Source organism: Echiichthys vipera, assembly GCF_963691815.1.
Source record: "Echiichthys vipera genome assembly, chromosome: 3".
NCBI lineage: Eukaryota > Metazoa > Chordata > Actinopteri > Perciformes > Trachinidae > Echiichthys > Echiichthys vipera.
The window spans coordinates 23,239,526-23,260,976 of NC_139828.1; the positions used below are offsets into that span (position 1 = coordinate 23,239,526).

Genomic DNA, 21,451 nt, shown 5'->3' on the forward strand with positions numbered 1-21,451 from the left:
TGAAATAACTTCTTCATAGGCAGTGGCATGTTAATTAGGATATGTCTTTACCACACCTTCCTGAAACGCAACATTGCGGCAGATGTTAGCATTGCCTTGCACAAGTATGCTAAAAAACATGTCTAGCTTGACTTTGTTAACCATATTCCAGCTCAGTGATAGCTACAATTCTGTTGAACAGGTGCCCAGTAAAAGTATATGTCAAAAATATCCTGAACATCATTTAAGACACTAACAGGAGATAATCATATACTGGCTGTGTGCCCAAGATCACAGACAGAGGGGCAATTGTTTCAAGTAAAAATGTGCACCCTGCAGCTTTAAGCATAAAAGTAAGGGCAAACACACTGATCAAGCCTGGACTGTGCCTGTTACCTCTTAGAGTATCAACAAAAGTTACATAAATGAATCTAATAGAATGAATATAAACTATGATCTACAGAGTTCTGCCTTCTCAGATCTACTTTTCTTCATAACATGACTCATTATTTCAATATTTGGCCTCATCACTGCCCCCATTCACACAAGAATGACCCATAACTCAACAGACTTCCTGCTGCTCCATGAGCTGACGGAGAAAGGAAGTGTCGTTAGTACACAGTGCATACCAGTAATGACATTTATCTAGAATATACTACAATGGAATCTGTTGTTTAAACATGCTGGCCCGTCCTGTTCTGTTCCATCTGTCAATTGGACATAAATGGGGAGGCAGAGGGCCGCTCGCCACAGACTTCCTGAGAACCGATTCTGAGGGCTGCTATCGCTTCAACTGTGTGTGCTGGTGGGACCTGACAATGGGTTTCCATTACATTGCGCCACAACACAACACACAATAATCTCTCACAGTGAAATCACTTAAGCATCCCATCTAGAGATTGTGGAGATGCTCACAACCTTGCTTGAGAGCTCTAAGCATAACCAACCAGTGATCATTTCTGTACAGGAAAGAGAACCCCCTCCTCATTTTTTGGTGAGTGTGTAGTATGTATGTGCGTGAGTGTGATGGGGGTTCTCAGACAGCCTTAGTGGAAAGTATTATGCAAGGGCAATTGCACATGGAGACGCATGTCCAACTTTTGGAATATGTCCTGATGTGAATTAAGTAATAAGGATTACTGCCTGTTATTCTCCATTGACGTACAATGACAACACTGTTTCCTATCGCTGTAACACACGGGCGGATGCACACATACAGTATTCAAATACACACTGGAGAGACTTTGGGTCAACATAGCAGAGGACAATGTAACAAGACATGATATAATACCTGCTCTCCAAACAATTCAGGGAAATTTAAAAGGGCGGGCCATTCCACCCATACCGCACTTTTAACAAGATAGGAGACTTTTGAGAGAAGATAAGAAAAGAATAATCAAAATTGACAGAATGGATATCCAGACTTCTAATGCCTTGTATGGGTCAAGCTCCATAAATACTGAATCCTACATTTCCCATAATGCAACTAATAGCAAACTTTTGTTAAAGTATGGCTGCCGGGTAAATAACCAGCTTCCCCTTAGAAATATCCATTTAGTCTCCAAGCCAAAGGTGATGACATTGTCGGGGTTATTTATTTCAAACTTTCATTTGAAATCTGTTTTCACAAGTTGAGTTGTTTGCGCCATGGTGAGTAAACTGATGCTGATGTGTAAAATCAATTTAAAAACAGAAATTTTGAATTTACACAGGCAGATGAACACACATTAGCATAATGTAGCTTGAAAATACACGAGAGCATTGCACGTGTGCTCACACAGACACACCCCCTATCCAAATAGGCTGCACGCACAGGCACACTTCCAGATCTCTTCACAATGAAATCATGTGAATATCATATTAGACGTTTGCAATGAAATTTGGACATTTGGACGTTGGTCAATCTTATAATAATAAAGACATTTCCCACAACTCAAGTCCAGACAGTCCACCTGGAGAATAATCCAGGTTACTTTAAATGTAAAAAGCGCCATTGTTCAACCTGTCAGCATCGGGTAGCTTCGGAGCGACCCGCAACAAAATCACTAACGGAAGTTATTAACTTCTGCTGAATATCAAGGATCTGTTAAGAATCCATTTCAATTGCTATGACTCATATTAATATAACGGGAACACGATGAGGATTCCGGGTTTTGTAGGTGAAAGCTGATTGAAAAGTCAGTCTCAACAGTCCGCAGAATAAACTGAGAAAGAAAAGGAAAGTCCAAACTCACCGGAGAGCCTCTCCAGCCGTCTTGTTCAGTGCTGCTGCCTCAGTGTACCGTCATGTTAGAACTACACGAGCTTACAGGGAAGAGAGAAGTGAGATGTCCGATCCTTAAAAAGACAAATAAACACTCTGCCCTCATGCAAAATGTCCTCTTTGGAATCAGCCAGCCGTTCATGGTAATAATAATGTTGTTTTTTTTATGTTGCGTCTTTACGCACTTCGTTTCCATCTGGTGAGTTTTCATCAATCGGAATCATTTGAAAACTTCAGTGGACGGGACTTATTGAGACCCCTGATGTAAAAAAGAAAAAAAGTAGAGGCAAAGACAAAGTATTTGTCTCCCCCACCAACACCACAACATCTCTGGTGGAAAATTGGATCACTTTACCTACAACGGGACCCATTCCCCCCCTCCGAAACGTGATAGACACATTGCGTGAAAAACTCAAATTGCCTCAAGGAATGAATGCAAAGGAATTTCCCTGCATGAAGAACATATTTAACAAGCCTTTAAGCTGTCAGGAATGCTTTGTGGTCTGCTGGCCAAAGGGAGAGAAATATGTTAATAATGTAGGCTACTGCCATACCAAATATGGCAATATTGTTACGTCTGAGCTCTGGTGCGCATCTGGAAACACTTAGCTCCTCTGAATAAAGGCGCTGGAAAGCCAGAAATAGACACTGTTAAACGTATTTCTGCCCACACCTTTAGACTCACAGAGAAAAACCTAGCTATTTTAAACGTGGCCACTGCTACATGCTATAAAAATGTATTTAACTTATTAATTTAATCAGCAAAATAATTCTTGACAAGGAAATTAGCCTACAAGTTATAATTCACACAGGGACACTGTATACGTGACCTTATAATAGCCTGTTTGTTGGCTCGGACGTTAGGATATGTTTTAATTACAGGAAACAGCAGCAATCCGTTTTAAAACATAGCAGCTGCAAACGGATGAACTGAAACCAAGAAGTTACAAAATATCTGATGGTCTCTTTCCCTCGTGCAAAGAAGAAAACAAAACACGGGGAAAGAAGTTACAATGAAGCACCTAAACTCCACTACTTCTACACAAAGGTCCTCTGAACTTGAGTTGATAGATGTGAGACGCGAGGAAGAAAGTGAACGGGGGGATAAACAAGAAGGGAAAAATGTGAGACGGAAAAGTGTGTTCAGATGGGATACAGGGGGGAAAAATCCATTTGAGAAAGAAAAAAGAGAAAGGTTTAGACAGGGTGGAGCTTAGGTCTTGGATGGAAAATGCGCCGAGAAACATTCCTGGCATAGTTTGGGAACAGTTCAGCAGGCAGCCCAGGGACGACGTCAGCTTCCCACTACGGTATAAAAGTCCGGAGGTGGCCGGACCTCAGCAGACTGCAACCGCTTTACCGAGAGCTTCATCTACTCCAAAAGGAGCCTCTAACACCAGAGACTACCAGCAAACAAACCAAGAGAGACAAGCCGACTGAGTGAGGGAATACCTAAGGACTCCTCCGAAGACAGACTATACCTACTTTTCATAAAACTGGGAACAGGATTCCTCTTGAACACACAGAAGAACATTTATCCGAGATGCTGATGCTTACTGTTGTCGTTACCTTCCTCGGAAGCCTCAATTTGGTGAGTTATTTCTCTTTTTCAATCTGAAAGAGTTATAATTTCCTGTATTTAGCCTAAGGAGAGGGGACCAAGCAAATGTTTCTTTAAATGGAATGGGATGCGGACTGCTTTTCAGCTTTGGGATTGTCTGTGTGGCGTGAAAAGTTTCAGTCTTTGATAGAATATTTGGTTGTTGGCTGTACAGGTCCTCTCCTCCTCGTCCTGCCCCTCCGTGTGTGAGTGTCCGCTGGAGATGCCCAAGTGCGCGCCCGGTGTGAGCGTCGTCCTGGACGGCTGCGGCTGCTGCAAAGTTTGCGCCAGGCAGCTGAACGAGGACTGCAGCCTGACCGAGCCTTGTGACCACACTAAAGGGCTGGAGTGTAACTTTGGGGCCAGCTTTGCTGCTGCTACTACTCGTGGCATCTGCCGAGGTATGTATTAAGACCATCCAGCTCCAGATTTGCATGCTTTTGAATTAGTTGGAATTTATTTTATTTCATTTTAAATAAGGGAGTTTAATTCAGGAGTATGGGGACCTGAGTGATTTCAGCACTGTGGAATGCAGATAGAAGGAAACTTAGACTAAACCTCAAAGTACAGACAGCCCACTGTGGAGGGAAAGAGACTCCTCAGGCAGCCTGAAGAATTTCACAGTTAAACCGATCCTTACCTGGCAGCCATGTGATGTCTTCAGCAGACAGAGCAGAAAAGAATAACATTCCTTTCCTCCTGTTTTTTCTCCCCTTGCAGCCAAGTCAGAGGGCAGACCCTGTGAGTACAACAGCAGGATCTACCAGAATGGAGAGAGCTTCCAGCCCAACTGTAAACACCAGTGCACATGCATCGATGGGGCAGTGGGATGTGTCCCACTGTGCCCACAGGAGCTCTCCCTGCCCAACCTGGGCTGTGCCAACCCAAGACTGGTCAAGGTAGCAGGCCAGTGCTGCGAAGAGTGGGTGTGTGATGATGGCAAGGAGACAGACATCCTGGAGAAGATCTTCGGCAAAGACAGGATGACTGATGAGTTGGAAAGAGACCTCACCAACAGGAACGAGCTCATTGCTATTGTGAAGGGAGGACTCAAGTCTCTACCTGGTAAGAAAGCTGTCTTTCATCAATTAGGTTTTTTAAAAACATACATAATCATAGAGTATCTTAAAATATGCAGGATTCCAGGATGCTAATGTTTTTTTATTTCTTCTTTTAATCACAGCCTTCAGACCACAGCCTGAAGTCCACATGTTTGACAGCCAGAAGTGCATCGTCCAAACCACACCCTGGTCCCAGTGCTCCAAGAGCTGTGGAACAGGCATCTCCACCAGAGTCACAAACAACAACAGCGAGTGCAAGCTGGTCAAAGAGACAAGAATCTGTGAAGTGCGGCCATGCACCCAGTCACCTTACTCCAGTCTGAAGGTAAGCCTGAGACACCATGACTGAATGTGATGGAACCATGCATGATACTGAAAGTGCATCACTTCTGGGTTTGAGTGCGCAACTAACCTCCATATCCTCATTTTCTATTCCTCTGCAGAAAGGAAAGAAGTGCAGTAGAACCAAGAAGTCCAGCCAGCCAGTGAAATTCACCTATGCCGGTTGCTCCAGCCTGAAGAAGTACAGGCCCAAGTACTGTGGCGCCTGCGTGGACGGCCGCTGCTGCAGCCCCCATGACACCAGAACCATCCGCGTCAAGTTCCGCTGTGAGGATGGCGAGACCTTCAACAAAAACATCATGATGATTGAGTCCTGCAAGTGCACCTACAACTGTCCCCATGCCAACGAAGCCTCTTATCCCTTCTACCGCCTCTCCAACGACATCCACAAGTTCAGAGACTGATTGGTGAAAAACGTCCAAACCCCTGAGCAAGAGAAAGAGGTGATCCGAAGCACTGGCAGCCAGTGGCAGTCCAGATGAATGCAGGGGTGTAAATAGACTATCAATCAACTACCAGCTTCTTGTTGTAACTAGATTCCCAAGGAATTGTGGGCTTACATCATGAGGACTAAATGAAGTGCACTGTTTGCTGTGACTACATCAGCATTCTTAAATAAGAACTGCTTCATATTAATGGAGCATCAAAAGTAGCTTCGTTATGGAGCAAGATGTAATTAATATTTGTACATTTGTTAGTCGCTGATATCAATTCACTGTGTATATATTGATCCTTTACATTAGACATGACCCAGACTGTAGACTTGTGTGTGTATATGTAGATATGCACATACGCAACTTCAATTAGCATACCATCCTGTATCTTAAGAACAAGACACCATAATGTAACCCCTGGACTTGTTTAACAAGTGTGTGGTTTCATTCCCTCCTGACGTGGGCATTATTGTTCATGTTTTGTGGCAGCTATTGAACTCCCTTCATGAAAAAGACAAAGCGAAACATGTCAAAGGATGAATGAATGTTTTTTTATTATTGTTATTAATATTATTTATCAAAAATGTAGCTACTTTATTTGGATATTATGTGTCATACTGGAATAAATTGTAAAATGATTTAATTTTATATGCCACAAATAAAACTGATTTATTTATGAAATACGACACTGCCTGAGTTCAGTCTGTTCAAAGTACACTGCAGGACGGTACATAGTCAAATGCCTACATGCACAGGGAAGATATTTAAAGTCACTATTTTCAAAGACAATCCTGCTGTTTTATCATTTTGTAGACTCAAAAGATGGGCACTGAGCAGGGTCCGTCTTTTCTTACATAACATAACCTTGGGGGCTTTCTCTTCTGACTTTCTGTGCTTTGAAATGCCATTCTGAGAGCTAGCTTGCTTTCATTTGATCTGGCTAAGCCATACACTTGACTGATTCTGAGAGGGAAAAAAAAAGATTGAGTCCGCAAGTAGCAATGAGTATGGGAGTATGCCAAGAATCTTAAGTGCTGCTCTGAATGGGCTGGGATTAGACACCATGCAAGGGGGACAATGACTATTATTTTATACAATGGGCTGTATACAAAGGATGCATTCCCGGGTACGATTTTTTTCACACGGCGGACTAGCACTACCAAATTGACCTAATTCATTAGCAGTTGCCTTTAAAAATGAATTAGTTGCATTGGCCTCTGTTGGCTCTTAAACTACAGGGGTCTGCTAAACAGTTGTAAACAGCCCTGCAAAGCAGGGAGGGCTTATGTCTGCCTTCCAGGTTTCAGTTTAATAGGCATTAAGAAATACTATTATGAGGTAGAAAAAGGAGAAGGACAGGAAATGGGGGTAACATAGTTTCTTCTGTGGTCATAGAAACTTCAAATTCATTTTCCAGCTACTGAAACGGTGTGTTGCTACTGTCACAAACACCACTTGACTCCCGCTCCGGTGTTTTCATTACTTATGTTTACCTGAACTCGGATTGGTCCTGCATGCTTAACGCCTGAAGGTACATGAAACCCGTGCAATATGAAATGCATAATTACAGAGCAGAAGTATCAGTCGAAAAGGATGCATGTTATGTTTTCTTTTTTGAGACACAGGATTTGATGGCAGATGTTTGCACCTGGTACAAATACCTACAGTACAGTTTGAACTGGGTTAGGGAGAGCAGAGCTCAAGGGCAACGACAGGGAAGGGTTTCTTTTTTTGATCCAGGTAGAGGGAGTGGCTCAGGAATGCAGCAGTGGCTCAGAAAGCAGACATCCTGATGGGCGGCAGATGTTGGAAAATATTTCAGAGCAACATGTTCACTTTAGCTAAGAAGATTTTCCAAATATACACAAACACTCCTAAGTCCTTATTTGTATCCACAAAAGACATTTTATCGTCACACAAAAAAACATAAAACGTGTCTATCTGAAGCTACATGGAACTCCTCCAACAACTTTGCTGCACAGCTGCTGAAAAATAGATCTTAATCGAGTGTATTTAATAAGAGGTTGAACAGGACACATTGCCTTTGATTGAGCTGCATACCACACAGGATGTGCCCACTGAGGTTTTACAGATTGCTCACATGAAAGGCTTCTGAGGTTTACCTAATCACAAAGATGTGTGGCTACCCCTTGCAGCCCGGATTTACAGTCCAAACACTTTCAGGGAGCCCTGTTTTTACTCTTTCCCTTTCTGTTGCTGCATAAAGAAGAATATTTTCATCAGAGTTTGGAAAGGGCCGAGCAATCAGACTGTCATTTGTCTTGTTGACACAATGCAGCTAACTTGGTTATGTAATGGCATCTGTATGTTATGTGAGCAGTCCTTTCGGTCATCCGTAGCATTCCTCTATAATGCACAGACAAGCACAGCAGTGAGGTTTACAATCCCTCGGCCTTAACAGGGAACAGAAAGAGGAACACTGAAAGAAATCATTTGTGGTGCCCCTGCCAACACAGCACAAACCTGTAAAAACTTTTGCTCTCACACAGGAAAACAAGCTCTCACACACATGCGTCCCTGCAATTAAATCACTCAGCAACTACCTCATTCCCTGAACCCAAAAAGTGTTTATATGACAAAGACATTAGCATTAAAGCTCCATCAAGCTCGACTTGCTGTGCAACCAGAAGCTAACAGGATCAAGAGTGGTCATTACAACATGCTGGAAGCTGCTGAGGACTGATGTCAGCTATTTCACAGCCCCCTTGTCTATAACCTCAGATTAATATTCACTGTTATAAGGAACATAGGGGCAAGAAGCAAGGAGGGTTAGAGGCTGGCCACCATGTACAAATGCAGAGGCAGTCATTTGTTTTAAGAAGCACCATCTGCTGGACAAAATAGGAAAATGTTTTCTATGTATGAAATGTATGAGACACCTCATTACAACTGCACATTTTATAAATACTCGTCAAATATGTGGCTATATCTGACTAAGCATCTTACAACTTATTATATTAATATGTATTTACATATTAAATGTTAAACTTCGCACTGAAACAAAGTGATGTAACACACACACACACACACACACACACACACACACACACACACACACACACACACACACACACACACACACACACACACACACACACACACACACACACACACACACACACACACACACACAGATGCAAGTCTTCTGACACACCCATCAGATCCCCATCTGCAATTACATAAGAATAACTGATGAGTAGGCTTAGAGGAAAATCAGAGTCGATTTCCACCCAGGCTGTTGGATTGTTAAGTTGGTCCCCAGAGGGCCGCTGGCTACTGAAGTGATTATTTGCTCAAACAAGCTGCGCATTGATGGAAGAGGCAGCACTTAGTCTTTGGGCGTCTTGAGTCTCAGCCCAATGGAGACCATGTTGGACTGAATAATCTCTGAGGGGGCACGTACCATCAACAGCTGAGCTAATGTTGGCATATGCCGCTCTAGCTATTGAAAACCAATAAGATGACATAATCAGAAGCTGTAAGTTGCCTTCATTTTCCTTTTAATGTTAAAGGGATCCCCACCGCTCCTTTATATTAACAGTTAAGATTGTGAACCAAAACGGCCAAAATTTGAGAAAATCATGGACATAAAATGTGGAACTTTGTGGAGCTTTGTGTTTCATATGATGGACTATGTTGACTGGAATAAGCGCAAGTTTAGTTAAGTAAGTTCAAGTATAATACATCTAAACACGAAATAATATTCAATCAAGTTTTACAAACATTTTTCCTGCATCTCTTACTTCAGCCCAATTTTAAACATTAAGATATAATTGTTTAATGTATATATACAATCCCTGAATATCTACTTACTTTTATTTACTATTCTATCACCTGAAGATCTCTTATTACTCAACCATAAGCTCATTTACAGCAGGCAGCTCTTAAATAAAAAGTGAGATGCTTGTGACCACTACTGTGAAAAAAAAAAAAAGGCTACTGCCTTCTATGTTCCATGGAGATATGATCACATTTGACAATTAAACGTTTAGTAAATGATGGTCACATAAATGCATAAAAGCTATTACAGGATTTTGCTTATGTTCCTATGGAGCATTAAGTGACAAAAGTGGTGTATTTTCCTATTCTTAAGTCTCCCCTATTCTGAGTAATTACAGCATGGTTTCCACTATTGTAAAGGAGGGATTAGTAAGGCCTTAGTTATTATATCACAAACCCATTCTCCCTTTAACACAATTTCTGATTTCTTCTGCATTGTTTGATCTTTTGGAGCCGACAGTGGTTGTATGGAAATGTAGGTAATGAGTGGCAAATATGACTTGAGGCTTTGTGTAATAAAAAAAGTGCCCGCTGGCCTCCTCTTGTCACAAACTGCAATTAAGTGACCACATAAGAAACAGATATAAATGTAAGGAAAGAAGCATGTGCACATGCACTTACCAAATGTGGCCTTACATTTAGCAGTCTTATTGCCAGTCTGCAGATAAAAACAGCACAATAGATGGAAACACACAATGTGAGGAGATTCAAGATGTTGCATGAGAATAAATGACACGGCATTTTAAATGTATTTATCACAGTTTTAAAGACAACATGGTGCATAATTAATAGAGTTGAAGCTCTCAGCACATATCAAGCTTTTTAAATGTCATATCCCAGGCCAGGTGGAATATATATAATATATATTCCTCTTCAGTATGTTCTAACCCTGCTCCAGGGTTCGTTCCCAATAGCGCACATCAAGAAATCCTACGTAAACAAAGTTAGATGCTGATGCTTGAAACACCTTAATTTCCGTGGCTCCTGTAAATGCAAAAGAGCAGCAGTTTCACTCCAAATGTCCTCTTGATTTCTGAGCTCCACATACTATCCCTGTCAGAGTCTACTCACACTTACCATTCATAGCATGCCCAAGCACGATTCCCAGCTGTAAGATCTAGACGGACAATTTCTGGCCGCAGCCCAGTTGAGAGAGGTTGGCTTTAGTAAAGCATGATTGTACGTGTACGAGCAAAAGCATTAGTGGTGGTCCTGAGACTATTTTCATGCGACCGTTTTATTCACACAGAACTATTTAGCAAGGCAGCATCTTGGACACTTGGAGGCACTGAGTCTCACTGCAAATGCTTCCCACTGAGCACACTTTTCTTTAGGATATTACCAGGTATACCAACTTAACCTCAACAGCAATTATAGACATAAAGAAGATCAGATTATATGACTTCAAACTGGATTATCATTGTCCATCAATCATGTTGACCTAAGCTGTTTGATTTGGACATTCCATGATGGATGTTAAATATCCATTAACAAGTTCCCCCGCAGAATTATCTTTAGGCAAGAGCTAATTTTGGGGTGGTGGTCTAGGGTTTTTAAATATGGACCATGAACTACAACATCCCTAGTTTGAAACCAGCTAGAGACCTTTGTTGGATGTAATTCTTCTTCTCTCTCCATACCATTTTAAGTTCAAAATAATAGATGAATCTGTGTTTACGGTAGGAGTAAGCCCAATATTGGATACCTAGTTGGTACACCGTACACTAGCTCCACTACTTTCTACCAGAGAGGTGGCACTCCATGTCTCAAGAGTCAATTTTTGTTTTTAGACGTCAGTATGCAAGAACCCTGCCTTTATCTGCCACTCAACTGGCAACACACCAGACCCTTACACTGGGTGGGACCCACAAGGACAGGCCTGGATCTGGTTTTCCCTGATTTGGCATGATGTAGGTCTTTGAATTCCATTTAGTGTGACCCCTCACCTAAGACCAGTCTTCTTTGGGAGACCCTACCAGGAACAACTGACCAAGACACTTCACGACACTTCCACGGTCAGGGGGGGATAGGAACTCCACCACAAAATGACATAACTGTGATTTTCTCTTTTAAAGTGTTATAATTTCAACCAAATGCAATTATAGGTAAGTAACTGGTAAATAAAAATTGAGGTTACATTGATGGTTCATTGGGATCATGTAGTACTCCCCTTTAACCTTGTAAACCAATACATTACTAATATTTGGTGCGGTCCGAATACAGTTGGGACAAAGCAACAGGAACTCTTGTGAGGCTCACAGGCAGGTGCTCTAAAAGTGACTTCACCATGATAACTTGAGGCTGATAATAAAAGAATAACAGACAAGCAGACTGTGTTCGTACGGACTGTCAGATTGACACAGGACAGACAAAAGGGAACAAGTGAATCACTTCCTGCAAACAACTTTCTGTGGATCAGTCGCCGAGGTGACTGCGGTGACAACATTTCAGGTCTGTTTGTGTTGAAGTGTGGTAGAGACTTCTGTTTATCCTAAGAGCTGGACAGATTCAATCAGCTGGACCTTTCTGCCTCAATCTGTCCTGAGGGGTTATTTACTACATTGGTACTACTCATGCTGTGTGCAAACTTAAGTCCTCATATGTGACCTACATGTTGTATGAGTATGGAAAAATCACAAAGATTGAGCCTGTGCATCTTGGAAAGACAAACGTTTTTGTTGATCAAAGAAAACTTGTATCACAAAATAACTGGTTTCAGATTTTATAATAGCTCTGTAAGCTTGACATTGACCAGGATATGAAAGCCACTGTGGTACAACAGATGGCCTCATTTAGTGGTACTTCTCTACATTTGGAACAGTCAGATAAGCGAAACATCGGTTGAATGTCAATTCAAAATGTGAAGTACGCATGCAAAAAAAGACTTGGTTGCAGATGAAAAGTGTTTGATTTTGAGCACTGAAAATGTTTTCCATGCATTTTGGAAGTTCTGCTTGATAAATAATTCTTAGTGTGACTAATGACAACCACTCTGTATGCCGTGTGAAAATTGGTGACATCAGGCACTGGAAACATCATTTTGTGCTTCAGTACCTGCCAATCCTGATGTAAATTAAAAAATTAGCCTGTTTAGGCCTGGATAGGGCCACTACAGCAGAGCTGTGTCCCGAAGCTGGTCTCATAAAAACCAGCACTGCACGCAGCACAATTGAGCCCTGCCCACCAAATCAAGACTAATTAAGTTAAATTAACCAACTACAGAAATTTCAAAGGGCAATTTACTTAAATTACAGGAATTATTTCCAATGCCTGTGTTCTCCACAGACTAAAAAAAGCTTAAATTTACTTTTACCAGCAAACAGAAACCAAAGCAGAGCTTTTGTGTGGTCACATTTTGTAACTTTATTGAGATAGAAAATTAAGAGAACTGCTAAAATAAAATGGGTGGTAATTCAATACAGGCAAAGCCATGACAAATAAAGCAACAGATGTGTAGGCACCAGAGGTTACTACTTTGTACTTTCATCCACTTAGAGTTATGAGACATCGGTTTTAACAGCACAAACTGTGTATTGATCTTCTCAAAAGATAGCACATATAAGTACTGAATGTCTTCGATTCTATATGGACAACAGATTTTGAATCAGTATCACTAAAACGCTCACTACTATGAGGTCATGAGACGGGCTAACACAGCAGCATCATGGTCTGGCTGGAACAGATCAGCTCAGATCGCCATTTTGGGAAATACGCATATGAGAGGGAGTATAAAGGCTTCCTAGGTGGATTTTGGCACCGTGGGACAGAGCCAAGCAAGCAGTTTACCGTTTCCAGTCTTTATGCTAAGCTAGTTATCCGGCTGTTGGCTCTATTCTTGTATTTAACTGACAAAGATAAGCATGGTAACAATCTTCTCATCTATTTCTCAACAAAAACGAAAGATTGTATACATGAAGTCCAAGAAAAAGAAACAACATTTCTCAAGTACAAAATAAGCATTACGTAGGGCAAATGTTTATTCAGCAAACTGTATGAAGTCTGAACTGGATATTATATTTCAAAAAACAGGTAAAACGTGATGAGGGACATTAAAATGACATCTAAAAGGACAATGAGTAAACGAATTAAGGGTCTCCGTGTCCTCCCTCACAGAGGGATGCGCAGTCAGATGTGAGATCATCGCTTCTGACTGCAAAAGGGTGGAAAAATGCGTCATCACAGGCCAGACATCAAAGAGTGCCCATTCACAGGGGTTAACATCCAAAAGAGGTTAGCAGAGGTTATAAAAACACATCTATAAACACAGAGCCACACCAATGAGCCACACGGTCAGTTATTACCGGCACTGTTGTCGTAATAAACTAACATTAGGTAAGAAAATGGTACGTAGAGGAACCTCATGCACAAGAACATTCACACAGTGAGACACCTCAGAGGTGTCAGAAAAACGAGCGTGTCAACATTAACTTTTATTAGCCGATGGAAAACTGAGACTAATGGTCTTACTGAAGCTTGACAGAAAGGAGAAATGTGTTGAACTTCAAAGGTGGCGGAGGAACAGTGAGGTGCTGGTTTCCTTTAGTTTTTAATTAAAACAAATAGTCAACAGAAGGACACATAAGCTAATGAGTGTTGAGTGAGTGCTTCATAATATAATACATTTTATCTTTAGTGTTTTCCAAGATTCTCAAACTACAAGTTAAGAAACATGATAGCTTTGATAACTAAAAACACACTGAAGGCACAAAGAGGCAAGGTATGAAATCAGATTTTAAAGGCCATCTGTTCACAAAAAAGTGTTACATTGACATTTATTACTTGTGCTTTTAATTATATCATGCTCTTCACACTTTAAAGAAGATCAGCATATACATATATATGTTTCCAAGGTAAAGAATGAACCTTCAAAGTGAAATGATAAATACAGATGAGACTGCCTTAAAATTATATTTTTGTTGCCTTTGGTTTGATATTAGTGAGAGCATCCACGAAAGATGAGCAGCACAACACAAATACAAAAATAATTAAAGTAAAATGTTTTTAATTAAGAAAGCATGCTTCAAGACAGATTAGATTAAACCTAAATTTTAAACATTAACATTGAAATGCTCATTGTATTTCCATCTATATACAGTACAAAGATACAGTTGTAACAACCATTGTTCTGGTTCCTAAAAATAATCTGTTTAAAACAACTGAAAACACTGCTGGATTGGATTGGTCCACTGCATATTGACACAAGATTGATGACTTCCTGTCAGATAGGTCTGCCTCCCCATTAATTTCACTCGGAACATCTGGGCATTATCATTCCAGTCCACAGCTGTCAGCAGCATTAGCTGACTCATTTTCATCATGACAATTATGGGTTTGAACAGGCCCTGGCTCTTTCACAGCATCATCCATAGTCATGCTGAACTCAGAACTCTTCTCTGACAGCTCATTGTCATCAGTGGAACCAGAGATCTTCTAAGTCATACACCGATCTCTGCTGCTATCACTGTGAATATTAATACCATCATTAACAGTGACGCCCACACTGTCTGCTGGTTCATCTTTAATCACCTCCAAATCATTAGCAGGGCGGTTGGAACCAACACAGCTCTTACCACATGGGGTACTGTCTTCAGCATTTCTTTCCTCCTCCTCTTTCTCATCATCACTGCTGTCTGTGATCTCTCCCTCCTCTATCTCTTCCTTCCCTGCTTCCCTCTTGGCCCTTTTCACTTGTGGGGGTTCAGTTTCAGGTCTAGTTTCCAGGGTTTCTGTCCAGATGTCGGTTCCCCCCAGGGTGAAAGCTCCTTGTAGGGATGGTAAAACTTGCATCACATCCTCCTCGTCTTGGTCCACTCGTTCCTTCTTTGTTGCAAAACTACTGCAAGCTGATGCAGATTCAGCTGAAAAAACACGACCCCGTGTATAAAATGCATGATTAAACACAGCTCAGTCCAGATGTATACAAAAGTTATCAGAGTGGTCAGTTGCACAGAGATGTTTAAAGCACAGCTGGGGGCATGCTTAAACAGAAATGGTGAGAAAGAGGAACAGTACAGACAGTCTGGGAATGATGACGCTATAGTTTGGCTCCATGCTGGTTTCCAGGATGAGGCAGCGTGCCAAGCAATTAGTTATGCAATAAAGTATGGTGGACATGAGTGAAAGAAAGGCTGCAGAATAAATGACTGTGAGAACGATAATTGTGAATTATAAGCAATTACTCTCCTAAATGATCTCCCTGCAGTCTGCTGAATTATAAAACTCATGAAGCTATTTCAGTAAAATTCACTTGAAACCTCAGACACCTTTGCCAACACATTTTTGCTTGTATCCTAAGAAATGGTTATCCAGCTGAGCCTATAATATGAAAGATTAATGTAATTCAGCTTTTCTTCTTTGTGTTGTAACACAAGACATTTAAAAAGCCAGCCTGTCTCCCATTAACCATTTATCATCAGCACGGACCATTACTTATAGAATTTAAAGGCTCCATCATTTTTTGACCTTATAAAGTTAAGGAAAATAAACATACATGTGTTAAGAGTTTTAGTTATGGGTTGAGTGCATTCTCAACTGCCCATAAATAAAAAATATGGGCCTGCTTTAGACCAATGTTGACAAAAATTACTGATGTAAACAAACATTTTACAGCATTAGAGACCCGTCAATAAATCCTGAGTTTATTAAGGTAACCCTAGTTCTCTGAGCAGCATAAGTGATATATCTCACAATGGGATATGCTTCGATATTTAGAAGACTTCACCCATGTGGCCTAGCAGTCGTTGTGTCTCTACATCTGCACAGTGCCACATGTCATTCAAAAAACTCTTCTCACTTCAGAAGCGAAACTATCTTTTCCTGTATAAAAAGGAGACTTAATTGTCCTGAGGACACATAGGGGAGCAGATAGCTCTGGCATTGGGCACTAGTTTGCTGTAGCTTCCAGTCCAACAGCTTTCATCAAAGAGATGATGGCTCAGGAGCAATGAGGCCTCTAAAAAGAATCAGCCTTGACAGGCCGAATCTAGTTTAAACGGGAATACTGACCTGACCGGCTGCATGTTCTTCTCAACTTTATCCTCACTGGATGTGCCACTGTCACAGTGTCCAATTGCTCTTTATCACTTCCTGCTCAGCTTCCCATGCCATGGCATTTGCAATTATCAGGATGTTGCTAACATTATAGCAAAACAATGTGGCACCAAGGCCTTATCACTGAAAACACACACACACAGACTAAAATTACCTCATTCGTCATGCAGCGCGTCTGGGTCTGACCGTGTAATGATACTGGGTTAGTGTGGTCCTTTGTGACCATACTAACCCTACTGCGATATACACAGTTTGACCACACTGTGTATATATATGAGTGGAAACAAACTGCTGTATGTTTTTCATGATGTGCAGTCCTACTTTGTCAAGACTCTTCTTGGCCCTAAACATTCAACACTAGAAGAGACAAACAGGTGAGAAAAGCCACATGTTGATCTCCTGTTTTCTCATCTTATGTTATTTCACAACTCATGAGATCACTGTTTAAAAGTAAGCTATGTTTGATCCTCTTTTTGGCCACTGTTGCTGTTGAGGTTAAGTTGGTGTGTGTGATGCTGTGCAGAACACCCTCATTTCCGTTGGGGTAGCATGTTGCCATAGTGAAAAATAAGGGGAGTCTCAAAGTCTCAGCTGGAGAAACCAGGACATGATACAATGCTGTTGGAATTGGGGAAAGAGAAATCAGTAGGGGTTTGCATTTTGGGGCTACGTAGGGTTTTGACTCACTTATGTCCACTCTTTTGTTTAGTTACAAAAACAAATGTGATAAAACAAGCAATGAGCGGAATAAAGTTAAAAGAGAAATTAGTTTTTGCAAACAAACCATTAGTAGGTTAGTGTTGGTGCAGAAATTCATTTAAGGTCATGCTAGATAAGGGTGGGTTTTCTTACCTGGTCCTTTTAGTGGATACTCCTTCCAATGATCTCCGAGTACAACATACAGCACAGGATATTCAATCAGTGTTTTGTAGCTCAGGTTGTCCTTTAGGGTCTTCTGAATGTCCAACTCATGGTATCTATTTCAGATCAAATTGAGACAAAAAAAAGGTGGTTACAAGACAACTCAATCACAGCATGCTGGCTAAATTATGTGACATTTAGCTCATTGTAGGCAATTTCAAGTTTGCTAAGTAGCAACAAAGCCATAGCAAAAATGGCAACTGTTTCAACAGTTTTTATTTCCAGCTGCCTGAGGCATGTTGATGGCTGCGAATCTTTTAAAGATTGATGGAGATGTAAGTCATGGCTTGGAACACAGAAGATCCTGCTTGGTGTTCATCTCAAGGAATGGAAAGTGACTTTACCAAGAATCAACATCTCTCAAATGAAGTGAGTCTCTACCCTCCTTTAGCTCTTTGTATGAGATGACATCAGTCTAGTCTTGTCTCTAAGTACTCCTGTCATGCATTAGGGATGGTCATAAATCACCAGACTAAATAGTTAACTGGATTCTTTGGAAACAAGGCTTTCCTCTACACTCAACTGATTCAGAACCATCCAGCTTAGCCTGTCATCACCAAAATATACAAGGCATCATATATGTTGAATATATACAGTAACTGGCACCACCCCCACCAACTGTCAAACCCATGCCAGACAGGAGATTTTTGAGCCATTGCTTGTTTTGCTAAAAGCACAAGCTGAATGAGAACTGCCCAGGTAGACACCCACTCCCAAAGCCAATCAAACTACTCTGCTATAATGCAGCATTTACAGGTCTTCAGCTTCCAAGAAGTCATCCCTCCTGGAAGAGTTTCTCTTAGGTGAGATAAGATAATTTCGCATGATCCCACAAATAAATGGGAAATTGTCTTGGCACTTCCTGCAGGATAAGATAAAGGAAAGACGGGATAGCCTGTGGGTTTCAAAACAGGATTTTTCTTGCCACAGTACAACAAATGGTTTCATGGTATTACTGTCCTATCACCACATCAAAAGAGTAGAAATAGCCTATGTAAAGATGGATTCTCTAGTAAATAGAAAAGGGCACTAGTGACAGGGTCAAAGGTTTAGCATTGAAACCAGTCTATGAAGCTGGTATGTGCAAAGTAAAAAAAGAAAACAGAATATCAACAAGGACGGCATCCATTTGTGATGTGCATACCAGACAAATACTGTTTCCATTTCATTTGTTTTTATGTCTAACTTTTAATGAATTAATGTTCGCAGATGTTTTATTATTTTTGCGGATACACAAACTAAACACAAACATATTGTAAACAACAGTAAGAGAGGGGTGGATGGCAAAGCACATTGCAGCTCCCTGTGGTGTTGATACGACTGTTAAAGTTCTGGCTATTTCTAGAAACACAGCTGGATTGCTCAGCCAAGAACACGCACACATCTGGTCTCTATATAGTGTTCTAGTGAATGAACAAGAGGGCAAGACTGATGTTCTCTTCACGGAGGTTCCTATTGTTTTTCCCCTCTACTGCTGAAACCCATCAGCACGAATATAACAGTTGTAATGTGTAGGGGCAAAAAAGACAGCTGTTTTGATACGGACTAGATATGGTGATAAATAATAATGTTGAAAACCCAGATTCATTTAAGGCAAAAATAAATTGCCCATGGCTGGTTAGTTGATGTCAGCATTGGTATGTAAAATTGACTCAATGTAACATAGTGTGAGAAAAAAAAATCTTTTTTGGGTCCATGTTGTATTTGGACACTTTGTATACTGCCGGCAGCAAAAGGCTTCCAGGATTGTGGCATTTTTTTTAATGGCAGCTTCTTTATAATGTTAAATATAATCTGCTTGTTATTTGTTACCGTATCCAAAACCAGTCCAGCATTGCAGGAGACCAGAGGAAGCATCTGCTGCACAGAAGCAAAGTTGAACATCGCTTTAGGGCAAACTGAGGGAGAGCAGATCGACTGGCTCAGGAGTGCTAAGGAGGGGGTTTGTGACAAATATGTGAGAGAAAGCACTGCTTGGGCAGGACAGAAACATCACTGTCTGATGGGTCCACAACACTGGTTAAAAAAAACAAAAAAAAAACTGTATGCCCATACAGAGGTAGTTTATTTTGGCTGCAAATGTAAAAACAGCCTCTCTGCTTCTGGCACGCCCACAGTCTGGCTAAGCAGAAAAGAGGCAAGGCAAAGAAGGAAACGGACATCTTCTGGATGTCAGTAGTGGGATGAATAAAACATAAACATTAGAAAATCACAAACACAAACAAACATCCAAAAGGGTGAATGGTTCTCTTGATGCACAGCATGTCTCCTTTCCAGTAAGAGAATGTTGACTGGTTACACAGCTATGTTTAGTTTAGCACAAGAGCTCCCTTATTGGAGTGGAATGATATTCCAGACAACATTCAACAAAAACATGCAAGTGTGCCCTTTGTGTCAGACTTCAACCACTGATGTCCATGACTTCATATCATTAATAATATGTTTCAAAAATAGGGTTTTTCGTATAAGACTGCATTATTTAAAAATGTGGAGGCCACTTTGTGGTTGCAATGCTTTGACCTTGTTTGGGACCCCTAAAATGAGATGTGACCTCAGTCTGTAGGGGCCTCTCTTCTTATTAGAGCTAGAGTCTGTGGCCATGAACCTGTTATGTAACTGTACCTAGTTAGATAATTTCCCCTTGGACAAGCATCCTAATCTTGCCCCACTTCCATTCATCCATCCTCAATATAATGTTGACAATAAACACTAAGAATTGAATTACAGACTTAACCATCCTTCATTATGCAACCCCATACTCTAGCTATTAAGGTATGAGAGGCAAAGGTTACTAAGAGAGAGAGAGAGAAAGTGGGATAGAGCGAGGGAGATTTATGTCATTACATTACTCATCATCATGACTTGAAGAATATTCTTTCTCCAAAGTCTGATTTACGACTGTGACTGTATCAGGCTAATAGCTGTTAGGTGTCATTTATAAAATATTTATCTGGAATCTGTTGATGTGGGTTGATGATAACTGTGCCAGGAAGAAAATAAAGTTTACAGTGAAATGTCTTTCAGTATACTTCAAGTTCCAGCACTTTGTTTGTTTGCTTTTTTGGGACTTTCCTGATTTGAAATACAGCAGCAAATGTATTGCTTTCCTCAACATTTTTTGAGTTGTCCCTATGCCTTTGATACTGCCTAAAATGTTGGATTGGGTATCAGCCAGTATGCAATCTATGCACTGATCTGATACCATTTAATTTAGCTGTTGCAAAGTGTAGTGAACATCATGTGGATGGACAAAGAGTTAAACTGTTTGTGCATAGTGTATTTCTAATCTCCTTGTAAACATTAGATAATTACACAACCATATTTAGCACAACACTTATTTATCTGAGGCGTTCACAAACATAAGTGGATGTTAGGTTAGAGCTGTGTTGCCAGATCTTGTGAGAGTTTCTTGATTGCTGGTCTCAAACAGAGATAATTTTGGGCAGGGGTGAAACATACGCCACACAGATATAGGAAATTACGATGAGTTGCTCCATCTCGTTTCGAAAACATGTCTGGTCAGAGCTAATCTTAGCAAAATGTAAAACAATGTACACTGGATGCAATGCTTTAGTTTCTCGTGGTGACACTAGTGGTGCCAATTTTCAGTTGCACTACTGTTTTAGACTTTATACTTTGACTGTACTATTTTAATTTTATTCATTCTGCATGTATTTGTTCATGTTTTACAAAGGATGTAACCTGAGCCAGGCCATACAACATTACATAATAACAGAAGCATATTCTGAGCTGTCTTCCTAATCAAGTTATCATCAACTGGCAGAACCTTTCTGACCCAATAAATTGTATATATTACTAATCTGCAATTATCCAACATTATCAACTACCTTGTAATGATGGGCATTTGAGGTGACACTGTAGAGGTGTGCGACATTAGAGATAATGACACATTTAAAGTACTTAAACTTTCATTAAAATTATGTAAGGCTAAAAGGTACCTGACAGCACCTTCTAAATCTTGGCCCTCATCTTTACACTC

At 40.7% G+C, this 21,451-nt stretch overlaps 3 protein-coding genes across 3 annotated transcripts in view; 1 reads left to right on the forward strand and 2 right to left on the reverse strand.

The window, feature by feature from the left end:
- The window catches only part of ddah1 (dimethylarginine dimethylaminohydrolase 1), an 86,043-nt gene extending 83,729 nt beyond the window's left edge, over positions 1-2,314 (reverse strand). The window contains exon 1 of the mRNA XM_083911541.1: positions 2,214-2,314. The gene's annotated coding sequence lies outside the window, so the exon portion shown is untranslated. The remainder of the gene's footprint in view (positions 1-2,213) is intronic.
- Positions 2,315-3,598: 1,284 nt separating this feature from the next.
- ccn1 (cellular communication network factor 1) lies at positions 3,599-6,365 on the forward strand. The gene is made up of 5 exons (XM_083911156.1): positions 3,599-3,833; positions 4,018-4,243; positions 4,563-4,907; positions 5,026-5,228; positions 5,347-6,365. The coding sequence occupies exons 1-5, from the start codon at positions 3,786-3,788 to the stop codon at positions 5,647-5,649; spliced, it is 1,125 nt and encodes a 374-aa protein (XP_083767282.1). The 5' UTR covers positions 3,599-3,785; the 3' UTR covers positions 5,650-6,365.
- A 7,832-nt stretch (positions 6,366-14,197) lies between these two features.
- The window catches only part of znhit6 (zinc finger HIT-type containing 6), a 29,204-nt gene continuing 21,950 nt past the window's right edge, over positions 14,198-21,451 (reverse strand). The window contains exons 9-10 of the mRNA XM_083940300.1: positions 17,383-17,507; positions 14,198-15,338 (exon numbers count right to left, since the gene is read on the reverse strand). Coding sequence (XP_083796426.1) covers positions 14,911-15,338; positions 17,383-17,507 — 553 coding nt within the window. The 3' untranslated portion in view covers positions 14,198-14,910. The remainder of the gene's footprint in view (positions 15,339-17,382; positions 17,508-21,451) is intronic.